Source organism: Molothrus aeneus, chromosome 8 (genome assembly GCF_037042795.1).
Source record: "Molothrus aeneus isolate 106 chromosome 8, BPBGC_Maene_1.0, whole genome shotgun sequence".
Lineage (NCBI taxonomy): Eukaryota > Metazoa > Chordata > Aves > Passeriformes > Icteridae > Molothrus > Molothrus aeneus.
The window spans coordinates 2,327,418-2,352,488 of NC_089653.1; the positions used below are offsets into that span (position 1 = coordinate 2,327,418).

At 48.6% G+C, this 25,071-nt stretch overlaps 1 protein-coding gene across 1 annotated transcript in view; it reads right to left on the bottom strand.

Annotated features, from left to right (window-relative positions):
• CDH23 (cadherin related 23) overlaps positions 1 to 23,776 on the bottom strand; it is a 224,500-nt gene extending 200,724 nt beyond the window's left edge. Inside the window, exons 1-3 of the mRNA XM_066554157.1 lie at positions 23,736 to 23,776; positions 12,813 to 12,887; positions 7,307 to 7,384 (exon numbers count right to left, since the gene is read on the bottom strand). Coding sequence (XP_066410254.1) covers positions 7,307 to 7,384; positions 12,813 to 12,882 — 148 coding nt within the window. The 5' untranslated portion in view covers positions 12,883 to 12,887; positions 23,736 to 23,776. The remainder of the gene's footprint in view (positions 1 to 7,306; positions 7,385 to 12,812; positions 12,888 to 23,735) is intronic.
• Positions 23,777 to 25,071: the final 1,295 nt, after the last annotated feature.

A 25,071-nucleotide genomic window follows, 5' to 3' on the forward strand; every position in this document is an offset into this window, starting at 1 on the left:
AGCTCCCCTGTCAGTGCCAACACACCTGGTCCCCAAGTTCTGTGAGCAGCCACAGACCAAGTGCCACCAGCCACTTGGCCGCTTGTCTCACGCCGTGTTTGCCCTCCCAGTGGGGATTATTTACATGCAGCTGGAGGTCAGCAGAGACAATCCCACAGCAGAGGGATGGGCAGCCTCCCTTGTCCCCTCACAGAATGGTTTGGGTGGGAAGGGACCCTTGGAACTGTGAAAAATGTGTATTTTCTGATTGGCTTTTTGCAAATATTCAAATGAATATTATATATGTTCTGTTAGAAAGTTATGCTGTATTCATTTGCTTAAGTAGTGTGTTAAATATAGTTTTAGGTTATAACAAAATGTTAGAATAGAAAGTACACTATTATATAATGTTAAAATACAAACTATACTAAGATACTTTTTTTAAGAGAGGACTTGCACCAAAATAACAGCCACAAAACCTAAATCTTTCAGATAAAATGAATTTTTTGCTAAATCTTTCAGAGAAAGAGAATTTATTGCTCTCTTATCAAATTCTTCCTGCCTTGCTCAGTCCTGAAGACGTCATTAAGATTGAAAAAAAATTGATGCTGACCAAACAAAATCCTTTGAATAAAATTTATACATCATGTATGGAGTATATGAATATGCAACAGGCTGTTGCTTTTAAGGGTTAATCCTCTGTTAATGAGGGTCCTTTTTTGGGTTTATTTTGCCCAGAAAGAGGTACCTGGACTGTCTGTAACTCTTTGTTTTTATTGTCTCATATTGTCTTAAATCCTAATTGTCCAAATTTTTATTATATTATTATTATAATAATAGTAATAGAATATATTTATATATATATAATATATATTATATTATTATTATAATAATATAATGATATTACTATTTTTATAACCATCTTATTACTACTAAACTTTAAAAAGTTTAAAAACAAATATTTAGAGTTTTTCACAATGGATCTCCGAGCTCTGAAACAATTTAATCAGCCCAGAAGCAGGCAGGGATCAGAGAGCCAGCATCTTTTTTTTTGTCTTTTTTCCTTCCAGTGATGCATCTGGAGGTGCCTGGGCACAGCTGTGGGATCAGGCAGGTTGAGCCCCTGCTCAGTGCCACACTGATAACCATTATCTCCAGCAGCAGCTTGAGTGGCCCAGCACCCCCAGGGACCTGTCCTGGGTGCCAAAGGATCTCCCTGTGCAAAAGGCAGCAGCGTTGGAAGGGATGATTGCCTTGGAAAGGACAGGCACAGTGTGGAGGATGGAAACCTGGGGATGAGAAGCCTTCTGGGCCAGTGTCACAGACATCTTTTATGGAAAATCCTTTCCTTAGGATGTTTCCTCCTGAGAAGCTGAGAGGCCTCAGGAACAAAATGTAACCAATGGTTATCTGCTGCTGTGGAATGCAACAGGTGCATCTGGGATTGGTCTCATGTGGTTGTTTCTAATCAATGGCCAATCACAGTCAGCTGGCTCAGACAGACAGCCTGAGCCACAAGCCTTTGTTATCATTCCTTCCTATTCTATTCTTAGGTAGCCTTGTGATGAAATCCTTTCTTCTATTCTTTTAGTATAGTTTTAATGTAATATATATCATAAAATAATAAATCAAGCCTTCTGAAACATGGAGTCAGATCCTCGTCTCTTCCCTCATCCTCAGACCCCTGTGAACACCACCACAGGCCAGTCCTTGCCTAGGACAGAGAATTAAATTCAATCATCCACAAATATCAGAGGGATGTGCTGCCTCAGATGCACGTGAGGAGTCACCCTGCCTGTGGAACACCACACTCCTCTTTGGTTTTCTTGTGAAATAATTTACTCCCAGCAGGCACAAGGTGTCACACAACAACCTAAACCCTTTAGTTGCCACTGGCCAGCAAAGTGCAGCCACTCCTCCACTCCTTTTGGGCTGCAGGGGCACAGTGAGAGCCACAACTCCACAGGCAGCACCTGCTCCAGCCCACTCTGAAGTAGATCTTACAAACAGCAAGGTTCAGCTCTGCCTATTCAAATTTAGTGCAGAAATATCCTTGACCACAGAGTTTGCCAGCTCAGCAAAAGCTGCACAGAGCAACCATGAAATTCCCTGTCAGCCATCCATCCATCCATCTGCCTTGCTCCCTGAGCATGGTGCACCCCAGGATGGAGAGCACAGCCCAGGGCCCCTGGGAGAGCCAGAGGGAAGGAAAAGGGAGCAGCAGGCAGAGCCCAGGTCATTGGACATGGCACTGCTCACTGCTTTTGTCACTGCTCCTGACCTGGCACTTGCTGACTTGGGGCTTCTCCGTGGTCCCAGGGTAATTTGTGGTGCTGAGGCAGCTGCTGGAACCCTGGATGCTGAGAATTTCAGATTTTCTGTGCTCAAAGACCCTCAAGAGAACATTGCATTTGACCTGAGGCTGTAGAGAAAGCTTCCAAAACTGACAGAACTGAAATTATAGGTGTGTAGCTTGAATAGAAGTGTGGTAGAGAACTTAAAAGTTTAAAGTTTTAGGATATAGTAACATATTTGAAGCTAAGATAAAGATTTTTAGTCCTTCTTCTTCACGAGTTTGAGTAGTAGTTTTTTTGAGTAGTAGTTTTTTGAGTAGTAGTTTGTAATTAAACAGAAAATCTGCATTGCAAGACATAAGAGATTAGTTGTTAGGTTAAAAGTAAAAATAATTTAAGTGTCATTTCTTAATTAAATGGTTTTTCCTTAAAAAACCCTTGTAAAGATAGATAAAAAGATAGATAAGGAACCATTTTGTAGCTTGTTAGTAAAATAGTGTAAACTCACAGCTTGTGAGACTGTGATGTAAATAAAAAAACTAATAAATGTCTAAATCTAAATAAAAAATACCATCTCAAACACTTGCAATCCCAATCCTAACAAAAGTAAAGAAAAAAGGAAGGGAAGGGAAGGGAAGGGAAGGGAAGGGAAGGGAAGGGAAGGGAAGGGAAGGGAAGGGAAGAGAAGAGAAGAGAAGAGAAGAGAAGAGAAGAGAAGAGAAGAGAAGAGAAGAGAAGAGAAGAGAAGAGAAGAGAAGAGAAGAGAAGAGAAGAGAAGAGAAGAGAAGAGAAGAGAAGAGAAGAGAAGAGAAGAGAAGAGAAGAGAAGCCAACATTTCGTGGTGCCCCATGTGAGGAACGAATCACAACCTTCAGAGGCAGCCAAATTTGAGGGACACAGGGCTCACCAGTCACAGCAGGCATCCCAGTGAGCTGCTGGGGGGGAGAGCTGAGAGCCTCAGCTGCAGATATTCCTATCCAGGAGTAAGTAATGGAATCAAACAGCAGCTGGGCAGGATTCCTGTGGGAGCCCAGCCTCGCCAGCTGTCCCAGCTGCTGTCACCAGCAGGTCCTCAGGGAATGGCCACCCCAGCAGGTTCCCTGTGCCATGGCCTGCTCAGCCCCAGCAGCCTTACAGGAGACACCATCATGGAATCATGGAATGGTTTGGGTGGGAAGGGACCTTAAAGATCACCTGGGTACAACCCCTGCTATGTCCAGGAGCAGCTCCCACCAAGTGCTCACAGCCCCATGCAGCCTGACCCAAGATCCAGACTAAGCCCTCTGCTGGTTTTAAGCAAGGCACGACTTGCCAAGGCCTGACAGGCAGAAGGGGACACTGTCACTGTCATATTTCCTGAAAAATCCCTTCTCCCTCCAGGATTTCTTCTCCTGGCAAGATGAGAAGCCTCAGAGGAAACAAAAAACAATATTATCTCATTTGCTTCTCCCTGTTTGGCTGCTTTGGAATGTGGCTGGAGACTGTTTATCCAACAGGTGATTGTTTCATTGGTTTTATGTGAATTGTTTTTAGTTAATGACCAATCACCATCAGCTGTGTCGGACTCTGAGGAGTCAGTCACGAGTTCTTCATTATCATTCTTGTTAAGCCTTCTGTCTGTATCCTTTCTGTATTCTTTAGTATAGTTTTAGTACAGTTTTTATATAGTATAGTATAGATAGTTTATAGTTGTAGTATATATATAACTATATATATACCTATATATAACTATATATATAACTATATATAACTATATAGAATACAGTTACATAGAATACAGTTATATAGAATATAACTATAGAATATAGTTTATTTATAGTTATATAGAATATAGTTATAGTATAGCATTCTATAATATAATACAAAATAATATAATACAAAATAATATAATACAATACAATATAATAATAAATCAGCCTCCTGAGAACATGGAGCCAGATTCTCACCTCTCACCTCGTCCTGGGGACCTGACAAACCCAACAGGACATGCTGTCCCCACCTGGGTGACCGTGCCCCTGACACAACACGGCCTGAGGGCAAGGCCAAGTGCCTGTTATCACCTCCAGTGCAGTGGGTGAAGCGTTTCCCACTCTCCTAAGACAACATTATTCTGAAATGTTCTCGCTAGGATGGAGGGAAGTGGAATTGCACTCGTCTGAACGGCCTCTTTTGTCACGCATTTTGCGAGGCGTCGAGGCATGAAAGCTTTCAGAGCTGGAACCTGGCTGAGTCCAGGCTGGGTGGTTATAAGGCTCCTTACAGAGCTGACATGATGGATCATCTTCATTTCCCCACTCCTGTCCTGCTCACAGCAAATCCATTTGCTGGGCAATTAGACTGCAGTCATTACATTATGCTAAGAAGAGGCTCCTTTGGCAGCAGCAGCAGCAGGGACCCTGACCAGGAGGAGCCTGGAGTGCTCCCTGCCCATTCCCAGCTACTGCAAATGCAGGGCTGTGGTGGAGTTTGAGGGTCCCCAGGACGAGGGAAGAGATGAGAATCTTGACTCTATGTTTCAGAAGGCTGATTTAGAATTTTACGATATATATTATATTAAAAGAAAATTATATACTAAAGAATAGAAGAAAGGATTTCATCAGAAGGCTAGAAAGGAATGAATAATAAAATCTTGTGACTGACCAGAGAGTCTGACACAGCTGGACTGGGATTGGTCATCAAGTAGAAACAATTCACATGAGACCAATCAAAGATGCAGCTGTTGGTGAGCAACCTCCAAACCACATTCCACAGCCATCAGAGAGTTATTGTTTACATTTCTTTTCTGAGGCTTCTCAGGAGAAAAATCCTAGTGAAAGGATTTTCATAAAATATCACAGTGACACAGGGCCACCGATGAAGGCAGGAATGATGGATCTAACTCCATGTTCTCAGAAAGATAATTTATTATGATACTATATTATATTAAAGAATACTGTACTATACTAGAGAATACAGAAAGGATACTTACTGAATGCTAAAAAAAGATAATAATGAAACTTGTGACCCTTTCCAGAGTCCCAACACAGCTTGGCCCCAATTGGCCAAAGAGTGAAAACAACTCACAGCAGAATCCAATGGAACAATCACCTGTGGTGAACAATCTCCAAACACATTCCACATGAGCACAACACAGGAGAAGCAAATGAGATAAGAATTGTTTTCCTTTTCTCTGAGGCTTCTCAGCTTCCCAGGAGAAAAATCCTGGGCCAAGGGATTTTTCCAGAGAATGTGAATGGCACACCCAGCTGCTGGCAAACCCCCATGGCAGCAGGGCCACGTTCCCAGGTCTGGGAAGGTCTGGGATTAAGCAAAATGGCCCTTGGGATGATTTTGCTTGAGGCAAACAGCAGCAGGATGGAGATGGGCAGTCCCTCTCCTGCACACTCTTCTCCTAAAGGGCTTTATCCAGTCTGTGCTCCCATTTTCCAAGTAAAACACAGGGTGATAGAGCTGCTGGCAGCTGGAACAGACTCTCCCTGTCTTGCCCATGCCACCACAACCCAACCAATCCCCTTCCCTCCTCCTCATCCTCCTCCTTCTCCTCCAATTCCCCCCCCCCAGAGCTCCCACCTCCAGCTCCCTCTGCACGTGTGTGTGTGTGTGTGTGTGTTCCCATTACTTCTGGGTGAAATAACTGACTACAGGGTCAGTCCACCTGAAAATTGCTCTCCCCAGACCTAAATGAAACAGATGGGCATTGATGATGTTTTGGGAGAAATTAATCAGCCTGGACCGGCGGCAGCGCCAGCAGCTCCCTTGGCCCAATCTCACCTAATGAATTCCGAGCTCTCTGTCTTAATAGCTCCTGACAAGACTAATTTACTCTTGTAAGTGATTAGAGGGGGAATGATCTCTTAATTGTTGCTTAAGATCCCTTTTGGCACGGCAGGCAGCAGGCAGGGAGCTGCTGCTTTGGAGGGAGGGGATGCTGCAGGGAGGGATGGGCACTCAAACAGACCTCAAAAAAATACAATTTTAAATTTTTTTTTTCCCCAGGAAACAGTTACCACACACAGTTCTGCTCCTCACACTCAGGATATCAGAAAGGTGTTTCCAGATGCTACCTTTTTTTTTTTTTAAAGTTAATAAACCTTAACTCAGAAAACACCTACCAACAGCAGGAAACACAGAAACAACTGTGTGTGTTAACACTTCCCAGGCTGACATTTCCCTCCGGAAACAAAATCTCAAGGTGCCAATATTTTTAAGAGTCAATTATATACATGCACACAGTGCAATACAAAGTTTAAAAAAAAAAAAAAAAAGAAATTCAACTGCCAAAGTAATTCCAAGAACGACTCAACTGGCATAATGTCTCATGGAAAGCAGGCTGGAGGAAATCTCCCTATTTTCTGACAAAATAAGAGTTCAGTCCAATTCCCATGAGGGATTTCAGGCTCAAGTGCTTGGAGAGCAAGGTGCTCTGCGAGGAAGCATTTCCATGAAGCTGCTCCCAGGCAGCTCCAGGGCCTCTCCTGAGAGTGAGCTCAGCTCCACCATCCACCCAAACCAGGACTCCCCATCCTGCCAACTGCTCAGACACCACCCCAAATCCCACCATGCTCCACCATCCACCCAAACCAGGACTCCCCATCCTGTAAACTGCTCAGACACCACCCCAAATCCCACAGGGGTCGCCAATTCCTGGCCAAGGGCACCCTAGAAGGGGCAGCAGGCCCAGCTGAGCAGTCCCTGGAGATCTCTCCGGACCCTCAGCAGCTCTGAAGGGGATGTGGGTGCAGTAGGAGCCTTTCCCTCAGGAAGGTGCTGCTCAGGCTGGAGGTGGGAAAGGGACCTCCAGAGGCTCCATCCCAGCCTCCCAATCAATTCCTCCCCCATTAAAGGGCAGTCAGGAGCCCTGATTGAAGACCACAAGTTTAATGGACCGAGAGCCTGGGTCGATTTCTGCATTTACTAAAAACCAATCCCCAGCTAAAGAAAGCAAGGAAAGCTCCATCTGTCAATCAAAAGAAAAACATTCCTCTTCCATGCTTTTCCAAGGTGTGGTGGCAACCAGGGCCCATCCCACTTACCCACAGGTGTGTCCTCGTTGATCAGCAGGTAGGTGTCAAAGAAGTAGTTGATGAAGTAGGGCAGGCGATTGCCCTGACCTGGGAAGAGAACAGAAACAAGGAGTTATTTCCAATTTAATACCAATATAGCCAGATGGAACGTGCCTGGGCTCGTCTGGCCCTTGCTGCTTGACCAAGGGCAGCAGCTGTGGTGGTTTCACCTCAGAGACACCTTTGGCTAAGCTGGATATTGCAGCTGGGCGCTTGGGACACGTCCAGGCATGCAGGAGCTCAGGTTTACCTCTGGTGGAGAAGCTTCGAGGCAAGGTGAAGGACAGGAGTCGGTTCTGATGGAGGGTTTGGATCCAGAGCTTTATTCCTGGCCCACAGGCCTCTGAATGCAGCCACAGCTCCAGCAGAACAAAGGAACCCCATGGTTGCCATGTCTTTTAACCCCGGGGAGAGGGGGAGGAAAGGGGTAGGGATCCCACCAACCAGGTAAGGGGGTGAAGTCTCAGGGGACAAGTGACACCTGAATGGCCCAATGTCCCCAGGGCTGAGGGGCATCTTTTGAACTTCGCCAATCACAGATGCCCTTGCTGGAATGCCGAGATTGATGGACAGCACTCAGCAGGGGGAAAGGGAGGGGAAGGGAGAGGGGATTGGCACACCTGGGGAAAGAACCGGGATAGCTGAGACAGGCTATGGCATCACAGCACAACATTTCCCAAGGCTGGGAGGGGCTTGGGAATGCTCACAGCGGGGCCACTTCCCTCCACCAGCCTTTCTGGATTTGGTATTTTCCAAAAGGCAGAGGGGAGGGGGAAAGCCGACAGCACAGGGACCGGGAGCACCAATTACTGCTTTAGCCCACGGTGAACACCTTTGCTTTGCTCCCACAGCTGAGAGCCTTTTGCCTTGTCAGGCACCCCAGCACAGCCCCGTGCTCCTTCCCTGTGCCATCCCCGGGCTGCCTTTCCCTCTAATTGCCTCCTTTCACCTCTAATCACCGGGCTCGCTCCTCTCCACTCCCTCTCCGAGCCTGCCCCTGGCCCGCAGCCTCATTAGGGGACAGAGCCAAGTGCAGAGCACGTAGGAGAGTGACAAAGGCAGCCTGAGCCGGGGAAAGAGGCAGCCAGGAAGGATCTGCTGCGGGGAGAGAGGTGGAAGGAGAGGAAATCACTCGGTGATTTCCCAGGAAGGTTTGGTGGGGCGTGCTCAGCATCCCAGGAAAGCAGGACAGCCCAAACCTCAGCAGCCTCTTTGCCTGCCCAGCTCCCAAGGGAAGGAGATGCTCCTGAGACCTTTCAAACACAGCTCCCAGGTGTGCATCCCACCAACCCGGCTCCTGGGGAGCTCCTGGGGATGGGGGAGCAGCCTGGGCTCCCCCAGGGCTCCCTCTGTAACAAGGCAGAGATTTTCAGCACTGCCCTCTTTCCTGAGGCACCAGCTTGGTTAAACACCCTGAGAAATGGGAGAGCACTGGAGGCAGCACTGTTGCAAAGGCACATTTAAATCCCAGCCTCTGGAGTTAAGCACCTGGAAAGAAAATAGGAAGGAACCTGACAAAATGGGTTATTTGAGAGCTGAGGGCATCTCCAGGGGCTTGGCAGCAACCTTGTCACGGCCTGCCACTGGGGCTGGCCGGCCCTGGGAGGGGAAAATGAGGCTAAAACACCCCCAGCAGCCCTTGGCACACAGGACTTGCTTCTGAAAAACCTTTCTGTCTCAAAACACATTCCCTAATATCAGTAGCACACTAAAAATAAGGTGCACTTTCCAAATCCAGCTGCAGCAGGTGCTGGGAGGTTTCCAGGGTCTGTGTGCTCTGGAGGAGGGAGACCTGGCCCTGGGAGCTGCTGAGGGAGGGTCTGGGGGCAGGACCCTGCTTTGGGCTGCAAATCCCAGGATAAAGCTGGAATTTCCTTCTTAGATTGCCACAGTTACCCCTGGGATGTGCTACCCCTGGCACCCTCAGCACGAGACAGGGTCCCCCCAGCACAGGAAGGACATGGAGAGAGCCCAGAGGAGGCCATGAAGATCTGAGAGAGCTGGGACTGGGAAAACTGGAGGAGAGGAGGCTCCAGGGAGAGCTTGGCTGGTGGAGGTCTCTGCTCATCTCCTGCAGCCTGGCCAGGCAGGAGCAGGGAGACTCCACTGCCCCCCCAGAGCTGAACCTGTCCCAAAACCTCCTGCAAACACTCCAAACCCACCCAGCCTCCACTTTCCCATCCCATCCCAGCTCGTGGCTTCACCAGGAGCTCTGCAACCCTTCTGGGAAGAGTGTCATAGACATGTTTTCTGAGAAATCCTTTCATTAGGATCTTTTCTGCTGAGAAGCTGCAGCTTCTCCATGTTTTGCTGCTTTGGAATGTGATCTGGAGAATTGTTTACCCAGCATGTGAATTGTTTTTACTTGATAGCCAGTGATAGCCACCTGTGTGGAAGCTGTGAGCAGTCACAAGGTTTTATTATTCATTCTTTTCTTAGCCAGCCTTCTGATGAAATCCTCTCTTCTATTCTTTAGTATAACATTTTAAACATAATATATATCATAAAATAATAAATCAGCCTTCTGAAACATGGAGTCAACATTCTCATCTCATCCCTTTTTGGGGTTGCCTGCATATTCCACAGAAGAGCTGCTCCATCACCTGCAGTGCCCAGGATGTGTGGCAGGGTGTGAGAATCTACAAAATCAGAGGGTTTTGGGAAAGCTGCAAAAGGCAGGCCCCAGAGACAGCAGAACTGTGATTAGAGCCAAGCAGCAGCCATGAGATTGGTCAGCAGAAAAATTATTTAAAAAGTAGAAAAGCAAGGACAAATAGAACAACGGTCTGTGTATTAACACTTGTCTAGAATAACTCCCTAAAGTGCAGAAAAGTTTATCTAGTGAGATGTTAGGAAGGTTAAAGCTTAATAATCGAGCTCTGTGCGTTGTGTTTTAGGGCTTACAAGCAGGTATTGTATTTGAAATGAGCAAGCATTGTTTTAACCAAAGGTATGTGTGCTTATAGTGGTTGGATAGAACTACTGTCAATGTGCTTTTGCTTTGTGTGATTGGTCAAAAAACTTTTAAAGTAAGTTGTAACATTAAGTTCTTGGTCTGCTGCCTGGGATGTGAGCTGCTGGCATCTTCCCATTGTCATCACCATGGAATGAGAGTGATGCTGGAAAATCAAACAGCTCAAGGCTCGTTCCCAGCAGTCCTGTCCCGTTTGTGATTTGTACACAGTCCCCGGCTGGCAATCGCAGGGCACCCATCCCACATCCCTACCCCAGGCCCAGCAGCTGTGCCAGCCCTTGCTTATCACAGAGATGGCAACCCAAGGCCTGGGCAGGGTTTGGGAGAGAAAGGCTGGGATTCTGCTGAGCTGCAGAGCCTCCAAATCCCTGGCTCCATGCAAAGCCTGTACAGTTTGTCACTGCAAGGAGGGAGCGAGTCCCCAGCTGGGCTGGCAGACCCCACTTCCAATGGGACAGAGTGGCAAGTGACCTCTCAGGGAGGTAAAGGACTTGCTTTTCCCTTATTTGTTCCCTTTGCAGAGGAGCTGCAGCTCCAGTGAGGCTCTCCCTGATCCAAGTCGACACCGGAGGGAGATTGACTGCGCCTGTCACTCACAGCTAATGTCATCCACTGACTGCCTCATCAGCCTGCCAATCTGGGCAAGCCATCTCCAGCCTTCAGGAGGGGAAAAAAGGGCGAAAAAAGCCTTTATTCCAAAGGGCACAGTGCTATCAGAGGGACACACACTGGCTATTGTTTATCAGCAAGAGCCACACAGGCACCCTGTCCCCACACCAGCACCCAGGGGGGATAGGCTAGTCATGTAACAATCCCAATTTTCACGGGGCTTTGCTGCACATTTACAGCTCCTGTGCACCCTGTCATGTGCCAAAACCTGTCCCAAAAGGCACATTTTCTACACCAAAAGGCCATTGTCCCACCAGCTCCCTCCCCGTGCCAGGAAAGACCCAGAGCATCAGTGGGAAGAGCTTCTTGTGGAGGCTCTTCTGGCCCACAGCCCTGCCTTTCCCCATAATTTGGAATTAGAAAAGAGGTTTTGCAGCTTGGAGAGGAATTATTTCCCCCTCCCCATATTTAAGCACAGTTCAGGTCATCATTTTGCTGCTGAAAGCAGGGGGAGAACCTTGCCAGCAATATTCTGCTGCTACACAACTAACAAGCTTCTGGTTTACATCCCTGCCTGTGATCCCTCCCTCTCTCCAGTTTTCTTTAGGTTTTATTGATCGTCCAGCACTAACTCTGCCTTGGTCAATCCACATCTGGAAGTTTCCAAGAGGAGCTTTTCACTGAGATACCCCAGGAGCCTCTACCCCTGCTGGGCTCACCAGCACATCCACCCTTCTCCAAGGCTCTTACATCCCTGCCTGTGATCCCTCCTTCTCTCCCTCCCTCCAGTTTTCTTTAGGTTTTATTGATGTAGATTAACCCCGTGCCAGATCCAGCACCAGCTCTGCCTTGGTCAATCCACATCTGGAAGGTTCCAAAAGGAGCTTTTCATTGAGATACCCCAGGAGCCTCTACCCCTGCTGGGCTCACCAGCACATCCACCCTTCTCCAAGGCTTTTTCCAGTCCCACCAATCCTCTCCCAAGAAAGGCCACATGTGCCACCAGTAAGGGCTGCAAGAAAATTGAGAGCATGATGTGCAGGTCCCCATGATTTCCTGGGATGGAGAAATGAAAGATCTGATGGAGGCAGGAGATTTGCTCACCCCCACCCTTCACCCCAGCAGGGCAGCTCTGCATATTCACCAGGAGACCACTGTGAAAAATGCATATTTTATGATTGGCTTTTTGCAAATATTCAAATGAATATTATATGTGTTGTGTTAGAAAGTGATGCTGTATTCATTCTCTTAAGTAGTATGTTAAATATAGTTTTAGGTTATAACAAAATGTTAAAATAGAAACTATGTATGTGGGATATTTTTTTAAGAAAGGAATGAGGTAGCAGCCACAGGACACCTGAATCTCTCAGAGAAAGAGAATTTATTGCTCCATTATCGAGTTCTTCCTGCCTCACTCAGCCCTGAAGACTCAGTCAGGATTCAGAGGAAGAAGCTGACACTGCCCAGACAGAATCCTGGGTTTGAATGGAATTTATGCATCATGGATGAGGTGTAGGAATATGCAACAGGCTGTTGCTTTTAAGGGTTAATCCTCTGTTAACGTGGGGCCTTTTTCGGGCTTATTTTGCCCAGAAAGAGGCACCTGGACTGTCTGTAACTCTTTGTTTTTATTGTCTCATATTGTCCTAATCCCAATTGTCCAAATTATTATTACTCTAATTATATTATAATATATTATAATATATAATAATTGTATATTATAATATTGTATATTATAATAATTGTATATTATAATAATTGTATTACTATTCAACTTTTAAAATTTTAAAAAACCAAGTGATTGGTGTTTTTCACACCTCAAAGACAGCAATTGCCACCTTTGCACCCTGCAAACCCCAGCCCCAAGCAGGGAGAGAGCAGAGCCAGACCTACCTGGAGAGACCAGCTCCAGGAGCAGGAGGACAGGCAGGAGGTGGGCAGCAGCAGCCACGGGGTGCTTCATGGTTCCTGTCAAACAAGAGAGGCACTGTCAAGCCCAGCACTGACAGATGCGACCTGGTCTGCCTCAATCAGGCTCAGGGTGCAGGCTGTGCCACAGGAGAGCCCTCAGGACACCAATGCTCTGCTTCAAACACCCTCTTGGCCATGGAAACCAGGTGGAGGGGCTCCATTTTTTCCTTTCTGCTTCCCCACTGTCATATTTTCTGGAAAAATCCCTTTGCCCAGGATTTTTCTCCTGGGAAGCTGAGAAGCCTCAGAGGAAAAGGAAAACAATATTATCTCATTTGCTTCTCCTGTGTTGTGCTCACATGTGGAATGTGTTTGGAGATTGTTTACCCACAGGTGATTTTTCATTGGTTTCATGTGAATTGTTTTCACTCATTTACCAATCAGGGCCAAGCTGTGCTGGGACTCTGGAAAGAGTCACGAGTTTGCATTATTTTTTTTTAGCATTCTGTAAATATCCTTTCTGTATTCTATAGTTTAGTTTAGTATCTTTAATATAATACAGTATCATAAAATAATAAATTAGCCTTCTAAGAACATGGAGTCAGATTCATCCTTCCTTCCTGCCATGGGCACCCCACAAACACAATACCCAATACAATTCAATGCCCAAGCTCCTCTCCAGAGAGGGGAGAAGCCACAGTGACCTTGGTGGCCAGGAGAGGAGCAGCTCCAGCAGCAGAGGAAGAGCTGCTGTGACCCAGGAGTGCCACAGCAGGGAGCTGTCAGCACCCAGATTTGAGATGGTTTGGCAGAAGCTCGAACCAGAATCACTGCAGAGGCACCAAGGTTTGGGGGCAGAGCCCTTGGAATCTCTCACCCCACCTGGGTGGCTGCAGAGCAGGAGCACAGGAAGCTGCCAGGCCTGTCCCCATCCCAAATTTTAACACAGCACATGGCTCCCATGCTAAGGACACAGAATTAAACAGCAGCAGGGAGCTGCCAGCATCCACACCTGGTGGTGTTCAGACCATCAGACCCAAGGATTTTGCCAAACCAACCCCAGAAAACCTCAGCCAAGTGCCCCTCTGCAAGGAAATTGGCACAGGTGGATTTTAAAACACTCCATAATATCATCTCATTTCCTTCGGAATATAATTTAAAAATTGTTTATCCAACATGTGAATTGTGTTTTACTTAATAACCAATCACAGTCCAGCTGTGTCAAGACTAAAAAAATCACAAGTTTTCATTATCATTCTTTTTAAGCCTTTTGTATATATCCTTTCTCTATTCTTTAGTATAGTTTTAGTATAACATTCTTTAATATAATAACATATCATAAATAAAATAAATAATCATTAATATAAATAATAAATTAGCCTTCTAAGAACATAGAGCCAAATGCTCAATTCCCCCTTCGTCTGGTGACCCCAAAAATACCACATATGGACCCAAAAAATACCACACATGGGAACGCTCCTGGAGGCTCCCGAAGGAGCTCCAAAGCCACAGCTACACCTATTTTATTTTTACTGATGGATGTGTCACAGAAGACAGCTCCTAACAACTCTGTCACTGCAGAAAGGGCCTGAAATTCTAATTTCACCTGCTATTTTGCTACGGAGAGTCTCTCTGGGATGAAGAGGTCTCGTGCCTAGACAAGAAAAACGGCGCTGTGGTGTTTTGTGCATCTTCAGGTATTTCAGTGCAGGCCTGAGAAAACATTCAGGTGTAATCATGCCCATCACCCCAGAAAACACAGCCAGGGCAGAAGAGCTCAAACCTCCACCCCACAAGAAGCTGCTGACTTATGCTCAGTGTCAGCAGAGCATCCAAAAGCCCAATTTTGTTTTTTGTTTCTAAACAAAAAAATGGCCACTTTCCCCAGAGCCAGGCATCCTGACAAGCCCTTTAAATCCTTACATTTGGCCAACCAAAGCAGAATGGATTCTTGTGATTAGGAAAAACCACCAAACATCTCAATTTTCCCCCTGCTTTAATAGGTTTTTGGGGAGGAGGAAACCTCAGCATCTTTGTTCCAGACCCCTGCACCCAGCCCAGAACGCAGAGCCCAAGCTCTTGGTGTTGCAGCCAGAGAGGATGAGATGGAAATGAGCTCCTCTGCCTTCTGCAGTGCCAGAATGCCAGAGGAAAACACTAACTTTCTTCTCAAACAGCACCACTATCAGCCCAAGTGAGCGTGAACATTATTTCTCAGCTTCACAGCCCATGTTTAAAAAGCACCAGGGCAGTGGAGAAACAATTTATGTGATGTAGGAATAAAAGCAGCTGACAGCATCCTCTTTCGAGTGCCATGATAAATCTAAATATTGGATATTCCAAGTCAGTCACTTCATTATGTCAGTAATTGCCTGAAATGTCATTTTGATTTTCTCTGACTTCATTAATATTGCAGCTCTTCACTGGCTCTTCGAGATAGTTCACTCAAATATTGCACATTTAAGGAACGGGATCCAGGAGTCTCTGGAGAGAACTTAAAAAATTGTGACTAAGAGCAGATTAAATTGCACCTTGTGCCTGAAAGAGGCTCTTTGGAGGAAGCACTCTGTGCAGTTCCCAGCATGGTAATGTCCCTGGGAGCTCAGGTGCTGTCTCCTCCTGGCTGCCAAGGCTCTGATGTTAAACCAGAGGTTTCCCCCTCCGCTGGCAGCTGCTCCCAGGGAGCTGCAGACAGAGCCTCCAGAAATGGGAAGCTGAGGAAACACCACAGTGCAAACAAATCCAGGGCTTCAAAGCTCAGGAATCAGCTCAAGCAGAGGTGTTTCAGCCTGCTTGCTCTAAATGCCTCCTCCTTCCCAAGCCTGGAAGTGGCTGTTTCCCTGCCTTGGCAGCACTGCTGCATCCCTAAATGTGGCAAATCCCACCTGCTGCATCCTGGCCATGCTCCAGGAGCCTCCTGGCACCTCACCTCACTGCTCCAGCTCTCAGGGTGCCTCAACAGCACTGCCAGGCTCTGCACCTGGACTGGTTTATTTTAAAATAAACTTTATATGAATTTAAAAAACAGAAATAAGTTTTAAAATAAACGCACAGAACGCAACATCGCCACTGCCCGAGCTGCCCTCCCTCAGCCTGGCTGGCAGAGCTGCTCCACTCTGGCACCTTCAGTCACCTCAAAACCTCTGTTCCTTGACCCCTAACCTGGCCTTCCCTTCCCCAAACAGCACTGTGGTGCTCAAGCCTCAGAATTTCCAAAGAAATGATGATTTCCAAAGATGCTCAAGCCTCAGAACTCCATCCGCTCGCTCCGTGAATGGAAGTGGAAATCAAACCTCCCAAACTGCCACAGCAGGGAACTGGGGGTGCCTCCCCAAAAACTCCCCTTCTCCTGCAATGAAATGTCCCAAAGAGGGACAGCAATGGCCCCCCAGAGGATTGGATGGGGAGGTGGGGTGGAGGTACCTGAGGTGTCACCGGGATGTCCCCGCAGCCACCCGGCTCTGTCACAGACGTATTTCATATCAAATCCTTTTCCTAGGATTTTTAATTCTGAGGCTTGTCAGCTTCTCAGGAAAAAAAAAAATCCTAGCAAAAAGATTTTTCATAAAATATATCCCAGGCTTCCTCCATCACTGGGGCCACCTGGGAAGAGCAGCCAGGAGCTGGCCCAACAAAGAGCACCATCAATCCCACATCCCAAAAAATCATCCCTGGGATCTCCTTTGGACAAGCACATGGTTTAACACCACCCCTCACACCAAAACACCAGCCTCTCCTGCTTCCCCTCTGCGCCTTGAAAACAGCACTGCTAGAAATGCACCTTTTCTCCTCATTATTGCCTCTTGGCCAGGGCTTTACAATAAGCACAATTCAAACTAAAAAAAAAAATATTACAAGTTAATCCTGATTTTATTTTTTTTTATTCCCACCCCCATGTTGGCGTGAGCCATACCCAAATCATAATTCCCAAAAATAACAAATTGCAGAACAGGGTAATCAGAAGTAAATTGATATTGATAAATAAGCTTTTCTCCCGTGCGGTAGGTGGTTTATTTTAATCTAATGAGTTTTATATTTTCTGAGCTTTCAGATTCCATGATGAAGAGCCATCCACGCTAGAATTACAAAGCACTTTGAAATATTGTAATTTTATGGCTCATTTTGTCAGGACTCTTGAAAATGAGATTTGTTCCCAGTGAAAAAATTTGCCCCCTTCTTTTTTTTTTTTAATTTTTTTTTTCTTTCTATTCCCTGCAGTGAAAGGAAATAAAATTTCCCTGTTAAATAAATACAGGCCAGGATATTGGTTTGCACATGGGAGGGAGAATATGGATGCCCACAGGGAATAAGGGGCACAGCTGCTGGCACCTGTCACCACCCACCTGAGAGGGTGTTTGCAGGAGAAAAGAGCATGGAAAATCCTCTCTCTCCTTCCTTCACCCCAAAACCAAAACTAAGGTTGAGACAGGAACATTTTCCCCCCAAAAAGCTCTGCACTCCCCAGCTGGGGCACTCAAACCTTTCTTCCTCCAGGGAAAAAGCTGGAGCTTCTCCTTATTTGAAACCCAAAAGTTTCCCTCACTGCCAGCAGTTTATTCCCATTTTAAACCAAGGGCAGGAGTGCAAGTATTTTGGTTGGTGCTTCCAGACATTTCCTTTCCCACAGGAAACAAAGATTAGCTGCAGAATGACACTAAGACATCCTTTCACCAAAAACTCAGGCCCAGGAGGAAATGCCAGCTTTGAACTGCCCAGTCCTTGCAGGAAGGCTGGGCCTGGGTTGGGAATGACAGAGGTTTGGGGAATGACACGGGTTTGGGAATGACATGGGACAGGACATGGGGAATGCCATGGGTTTGGGAATGCCATGGGTTTGGGAAATGCCATGGGTTTGGAAATGACCTAGGTTTGGGGAATGACACGGGTTTGGGAATGAATGACGTGGGTTTGGGAATGACATGGGACAGGACATGGGGAATGCCATGGGTTTGGGAATGCCATGGGTTTGGGAAATGCCATGGGTTTGGAAATGACCTAGGTTTGGGGAATGACACGGGTTTGGGAATGAATGACGTGGGTTTGGGAATGACATGGGACAGGACATGGGGAATGCCATGGGTTTGGGAATGACACGGGTTTGGAAATGACACTGGGAATGACATGGGGAATGCCATGGGTTTGGAAATGCCATGGGAAATGACACGGGTTTTGCAAATGACACAGGTTTGGGAATGACATGGGGAATGACACGGGGAATGACAGGGGTCTGGGGAATGCCATGGGTTGGGGAAATTACATGGGAAATGACATGGGTTTGGGAATGACATGCAGAATGACAGGGGTTTTCCCATGAAATGGGGAATGACATGGGCTTGGAAATGCCATGGGGAATGCCATGGGTTTGGGAAATGCCATGGGTTTGGAAAGGACATGGGTTTGAGAAATGCCATGGGTTTGGGAAATGAATGACTTGGGTTGTCCCATGAAATGCCATGGGGAATGCCATAGGTTTGCAAATGAGATGGGTTTGGGGAATGACATGGGTTTTCCATGTAATGGGGAATGCCATGGGTTAGGGAAATGACATGGGTTTGGAAATGCCATGGGAAATAACAAGGGGAATGCCATGGGTTTGGGAAAGGACATGGCTTTGGTAAAGGACATGGGGAATGCCAGGGGTAATGACATGGGTTTGGGAATTACACGGGTTTGGAAAATGCCACGGGTTTGGGAAGTGCCACGGGGAATGCCATGGGTTTGGGAATGACATTAGGAATGACATGGGTTTGGGAATTACATGGTTCTGGGAAATGACATGGGGAATGCCATGAGTGACATGGGTTTGGGAATGCCAAGGGTTTGGGAATGCCAAGGGGAATGACATGGGTTTTCCCATGTAATGGGGAATAACATGGTTTTGGGAAAGGACACAGGGAATGCCATGGGGTTGGGAATGCCTCTGGGAATGACATGGGAAATGACAGGGGTTTGGGAATTAAATGTGCTTGGAAATGCCATGGGTTTGGAAATGACATGGGTTTGGGGGAATGCCATGGGTTTTTCCATTAAATGGGGAATGACATGGGTTTGGAAATGACATAGGGAATGCCATGGGTTTGGAAATGACATGGGTTTGGGGGAATGCCATGGGTTTTTCCATTAAATGGGGAATGACATGGGTTTGGAAATGACATGGGGAATGCCATGGGCTTGGGAATGACATGGGAAATTACATGGATTTGGGAATGAATGACATAGGTTGTCCCATGACATGGGGAATGCCATGGGTTTTCCAAGCCCCTGACCCAAGACAATCCCAAAACCCATCCAGCTCTGCATAAGGAACACTCAAACCTTTCACCACACCTGTGGCATCTCCAAGGAAAAGCCAAATAACACATCCAACTCAAGTCCTGCATCCATGGGATGCTAAAATAACACCCTGGGAGCTTTGGGAAGAGCTCCCACTCCCTGCTGCATCAGGCACTTCCACCCACCCCTCCATGGCGAGGGAAACTTCACTTTTGGGGAGAGAGAAGTAGGAATTCCTAATTTCTTCCTTTTTAAGTGGGGCAGCACTGGCTCAAGGGAGCCTCCAGCACTGGTTGCTAGTCACCATAGGCATCATAGCAACCACTTTCCATCACAAAACCTCTCTTCAGCTGGAGCAGCAGCTCCTGAGGCAGGAGGAGGGCTGGGATGGGGCACAGAGACCAAGCCAAGAGGCTCCTGGGCTGCTCCAAACCAGGGCATCAACACAGCAAAGCTGAGGAGCAGATGATGCTAACGTGGGATGAAAAGGTGGAAAAGCGGCCAACAGCAACAGAGCTTGGCTTCAAGGAGGGAAAAAAGGAGGAGGGGGAGGAAGGGTGGGAATTCTTGCTCTAGGAGGAAGGGGAGGGTGAATGCAGTGCAGTGACACACACAGTCTGGTCTCACAGACAGGAGCCCCTCTGCAGGCTCTCAGGGAACGCACAGGAAGGGACAAAGTGGCAAATGGAAGGTGCTGAGGGGGCCTGACTGCAAGGCTGCTCAGGGATGGGATGCCAGACTCTTTCTTCCTGTGCCCTGCCTGGAAGGAGGCAGCAGCCTGGCTGGAATCCCAAGCACTGCCACCAAAGGGTGCAGGAAAAGTGCCCAACATACCCAGGCTCCCTCCCAGCATCCCTGAGTGTGGCTGTGCTGCTGCCACCCTGCCCCTGCCCACACATCTGCTTGGTCCACGGGGGTTTCAAGGGAAAAACAGGACAAGATGTGTGTGAAGTGGGATTAAAGGGGGAAAAATGTGTGTGCTGGAAGGGACTGCCTCAGCATCCCCCTCCCTGCCACATCCAGCTGCAGCTTTCAGGGCAAGGATTTCCTTTTCCCCCCAGGATGTCCCCCCACAACAGCAATAAAGGAGTCAGCAGCAGCCTCAAGAGCAAGGCAGCAGCCTCAGAACCCCCAGCTCTTCCCAGTCAGTCACCAAGCACATTCCAAAGCCCTGCCAAAGGGGATGGGTGAGTTATTGGAGTCCATGTGCCTGGGTAAATGCTCAGCAGACACTGCTCCAAGCCCAGGGCCCTGGCTGTGGGATTTCATCCCATCTCTCTCAGGGCCTCCAGCTGCCCCTAAGCTCCAGGCTGGGAGTTTGCAGCACTAAAAAAAAAAAAAGCAGCAGGGCCATTGTGTTCAAGCCTATGGTAACTGGAATTTTAGATCTTAAAATCAGAGGGGGAAAAGGGATGCTTCAGAAGAAGGGGGAAAAAATACAACAACTGTAGGAAAATCTACCAAAAACAGCTTCACGCTGATGAACCAGAACTGCAAAGGCTCTCAGGCCATCTCTTGCCTCATCCAAATCAAGCAGTCCTTGCTGCTTCCACACAAAGCTCACTTAACTTCCAGCAAGGGGCACTTTGCTGCTCCAGACCTCTCCAGAGAGGGAGCATCACTGTGGGCACACTGGGGATTGTGGGAGCAGGGAAAATATACAGGGAAAGGAGGATGGGGGTACTCAGGAGAAACCCCTCAGTCCCCGAGGAGCAGGGAGGGAATGGGAAGACAAAGAGGTGCAGCAGGGATGGAGTTATTGGATTAATGAAGGTTTTGGGATTAATGACAGCAGTTCATCACCTGTGGCAGAGAGCCCTCCTGAGACCCAGCTGTGGCTGAGGGCCCTTCAAGCTGTCCAGTCCCTCTCCTCCATGCCCTTTCCAAAGGTGCAGCACGCTCAGGCTCTGGCACACCCTCATTTCCAGCAGGAATTTGCCCCCAGTGCCTTCCAAGCAGGTTCTCTCTCTTTCCAGGAGAGAGCAGTGGGTTTATCAAACACAGATCAGGGCAAAGCAACCCAAGGGCCAGCCCAGCCCTCCCACAGCCTGAGCAGTTCCCATCCCAAGGCAGGTCCTTGATGCCAGGACAGGGTTTCAGATGGATGCAGCAGGAGTGTCCCTGTGTGCCAGGAGTGCCCCTCTGCTCTCAGGGGACTTCATCACCATGGCAGGGACACCTTCCACCATCCCAGGCTGCTCCAATCCCATCCAGCCGGGCCTTGGGCACCGCCAGGGATGCAGGGGCAGCCACAGCTGCTCTGGGCACCCTGTGCCAGGGCATCTCCATCCTCCCAGAGAACAATTCCTGCCCAAAATCCCATCTGATCTTCACCTTCACACACCTCACCAGGACCATGAACAAACACCTCCTGCCCACACCGAAGCACCAAGCCCATGGATAAATGCCCAACCCCTGGTCTTCATCAAACCCCTGGCAAGATCCAGGATATCTGCAAGATTTGTTTCTTAACCATTGGAATTCCCAGTTTCTGCCCATTGCAGATGCAGCATCTACACCTGAAATGGAGTCAGATGACAGGCAGGAATTTTGTAGGTGCTGGGCCACAAAAACCCCAAAATAATCCTATTTTTCTTGGAACATCATTAGAAGTCTTACTGGAGGAAGCCCATGAACAAACATCTCCTGCCCACACTGAAACATCAAGCCCATGGATAAAAGCCCAGCCCTGCCAAAACCCCTGGCAAGATCCAGGATATCTGCAAGATTTGGGTCCTAACCATTGGAATTCCCAGTTTTCCCCATTTCTACACCCTGAAATGGAGTCAGATGACAACATCAGCACAAAGGCAGGAATTTTATAGGTTCTGGGCCACAAGAACCCCAAAATTACCCTATTTTTCCTGCAACATTATTAGAAGTGTTACTGGAGGAAGCAGGATGGTGGAGTGGGGAAAACCAGGGAAGTTTTAGGTTGCACATGGAGCTGTTCATGCTGCAGCTCAATCAGCCTGCCTGCGAGCAGCTGGGATGTTTTACACCCTAACAAGAGGCCACCCCCTCACCAAGCCAATCCCATATCCTAAAGCTTCTTAAATTCAAGAATAATCTGTGCTCCAGACCATCTGCACAGAGCACCTAAGGAACTTTATGAAGGGGATCCTTTTTAGGAGGTCCTTTCACCCCCCAGCTACTCAGGATTGCAGGATGGCAGAATTATTTGCAGGATTATTTGCAGGATTGCCCCTTTTTCCTTGCACAGAGGAGCTGCCATGCCCTGGGCATCCCTTTGGAGATAAGGGATTGCAGGAATGGTTCTGGTGCTGCATCCTGGGGATGCTCCTGAGGAAAGGGACAGGGGCTGGGAGCCCTCCCCAGGCTCAGCCAGCCAAGCTCCACAGCTCCCACCTCTTCCAAACATTGTTGCTCCCACTTATCACCAAAAAAAAAAAAAAAGTATGAATAAATAATAAATAAAATAAAAGAAGGGACAACATCAATTTTTACAGTTTCCCACAAAGATAGCGTTTTACAACTTGCTCTTTAAAACATTGTATTTTTCATGAGCCCTTCAGAAATAAGAAAGCTTTGTGCTGGGGATGGAGGGAGGGAGAGGGGTGGTGAAGGAAAATGGAACAGCACAGCGATTTTCTCCTCCCCTCCTTCCCCAGGACAGGAGGGAAGGAGACACAAAGGTAAAACTCACTCTGCTGAAACAACCAGCTGGATTTTCACAAATCCCACGGGAATGCTTCATCTCCCCGGCTCCCACCCCACAAAAAACAACACCAAAAAAAATTAAAATTAAACCGTTTCAACGCAGCAGCTCTATCCCAAATGCACGGAGCATCCCGAGCTCCTGCAGGATGCTCCGGGGAGATCCCGGGCTCGGTGCGAGCAGCCAGCGCTGCCAAGGGAAAAAAAAAAGGGGGGGGAAAAGGGAAAAAAAAGGGAAAAGGGAAGGGAAAAAACAAGGAAAAAACACAACCCAACAACAAAGAAAACGCACATCAGCATAGGGAATGTCCCGTTCCAGCATCCCTCTCCTCCAGCTGATGGCTGGGAGAGGCGATTTGGGCAAGGAGAGGTGGAATGTAAAGAAAAGAGGGACGGCGGGTTCAGAGGGTTGCAGCAAGTAAAGAATCAGAGGGGAAGGAATAAAATAAAGTGTTTTCTCGAAAGGCTCCGGGCAAGTTTGGCGCTCGGAAGGGCTTTGCCTCCCATGCCTCTGATGTCGGGAGGGGATTTGAAAATCCCACCGCTGGCACTGCGGCTCAGCCCCCGCGGCCGGGACCAAGTTCCAACCCCGCTCATCCCAGAAACTTTGCAGCTTTGCCGGCAGCCCGAACTCCAGATGGGAGCCGGGGATGGGGGCAGGACAGCGGGCACCACGGCTCATTCACAGCGGCATTTTTGGGCAAAAGGCGACAAAGGTTGGGCTCCCCCTCTCCTGGCAGAGGAACCACCGCGCTGAGCGAGACCCCCCGCCCGAAATAGCAGCAATGAGAGTACGGCTCGATTCCTAAAAAGGTGTTTGTGGCTGGAAGCAAACCGGGAAGGTTTAGGAAGGGGGAACCCGCCAAGAAGCTGCCTGGGAAGGGAAGGGCAGGGGGGGATGCCCGCATCCCACCTGGGTGAATAAAATCCCGAGGAGAAGCGGCGGGGCATTACCTGCGGTGGCTGTCGCGGAGCCCGGTGTCAGCGGCGACCCCCCATGCCCCCCCTGCGCCCTGCGTGAGCCGCGGGAGGAGGAGGAGGAGGAGGAGGAGGAGGAAGGGGAGGGAGGGAGGCGCTGACGCGGGCGGCGCAGCGCCCCTCGCCCAGGTACCGGGATTTGGGAACCGCGATTTGGGCACCGGCTCCTCCTTCCCCCCATCCCGACCGCTCCCAGCCCCCCAGAACCCCCTCTCGCCCCCCAAACCCCGGGCTGCCCCCGCCTGCTCAAACCCAACTTCAGCCCGAGCAGCGCCGGCTACGGAAAGTTTAACTCCGCCTCGGTGCGTTTCATTCTCTTTGCTTTTTCTCCTTTTTTGTTTTTTAAGGGTTTTTTGTTGTTGTTAGAATTGTTGTTTCTCTGACCTGTGCGCGGGAGCAGCTGGCAGGGCTCGGAGCAGGGAAATAAATCATGGATGAGCGGGGGGAAAGCGATCCGGGCACGGCTGCCAGGAGAGACGCACGGACAGAGGGACGGACGGACGGACGGACAGACGGAGGTTCCAGGCCAGCTGCTGCTCCCCCGAGCCTGTACCGCCGTGCCACGATGCCCACCGAACCCTCCCGTGTCCCCCCCCACCAAGCCTGGCAGGACATTCCTGCCCCCACCCCAACTTCCCCACCAGCAGCTTTTGGGAAAATGGCCAAATGCCTCTGTTTCACCCCATTTCGTGCCGCCTTGGAAGGGACAAAGCCACAAAATCCACCTGCAGTGACACCGAGCCTCACACCCAGGGGGTGAATCCACATTCCTGGATCCCAGGAAGGGGCAGGGCTTTGGGTCCGTGGGGGCTTTACCACCCCATCACAACCACTTGTGATTAAAATGCTAAATAAGCACAGCTTATGCTGGTAAAGCCCATCCTGAAGCCTTGCCTGGGAATCACAGAATCCCAGAATGGTTTGGGTTGGATAGGCCACCAAAAATCACCTCGTTCCACCCCCCCTGCCATGGCCTGGGACACCTTCCACAGGACCAGGGGGCTCCAGGGATGCAAGGACCCTTCCCCTCCACTCACCTCCCGCAGAACAAGTAGGCAAATACCCCCAAAGCAGCAGCAGGAGGGGGTAATTAAGCCTTTACCTCTCTTGAGCAGCTTCTTCTAATTATGCCATTAGCACAGCTCTGGGGTTGATTGGCTGGAATTGGGCACAGCTCTGCTCTGCTCCTGCTCCTCCCTGAGCTGGGGGAGGACCAGGAAGACCAAAGCCCCACCAAAGCTGGCCCAGCTGCAGGCACTTGGCAGCCCAGAGCCAGCCCTGGCACAGCTGCAGCTGTTTTGGGGCTAAAACC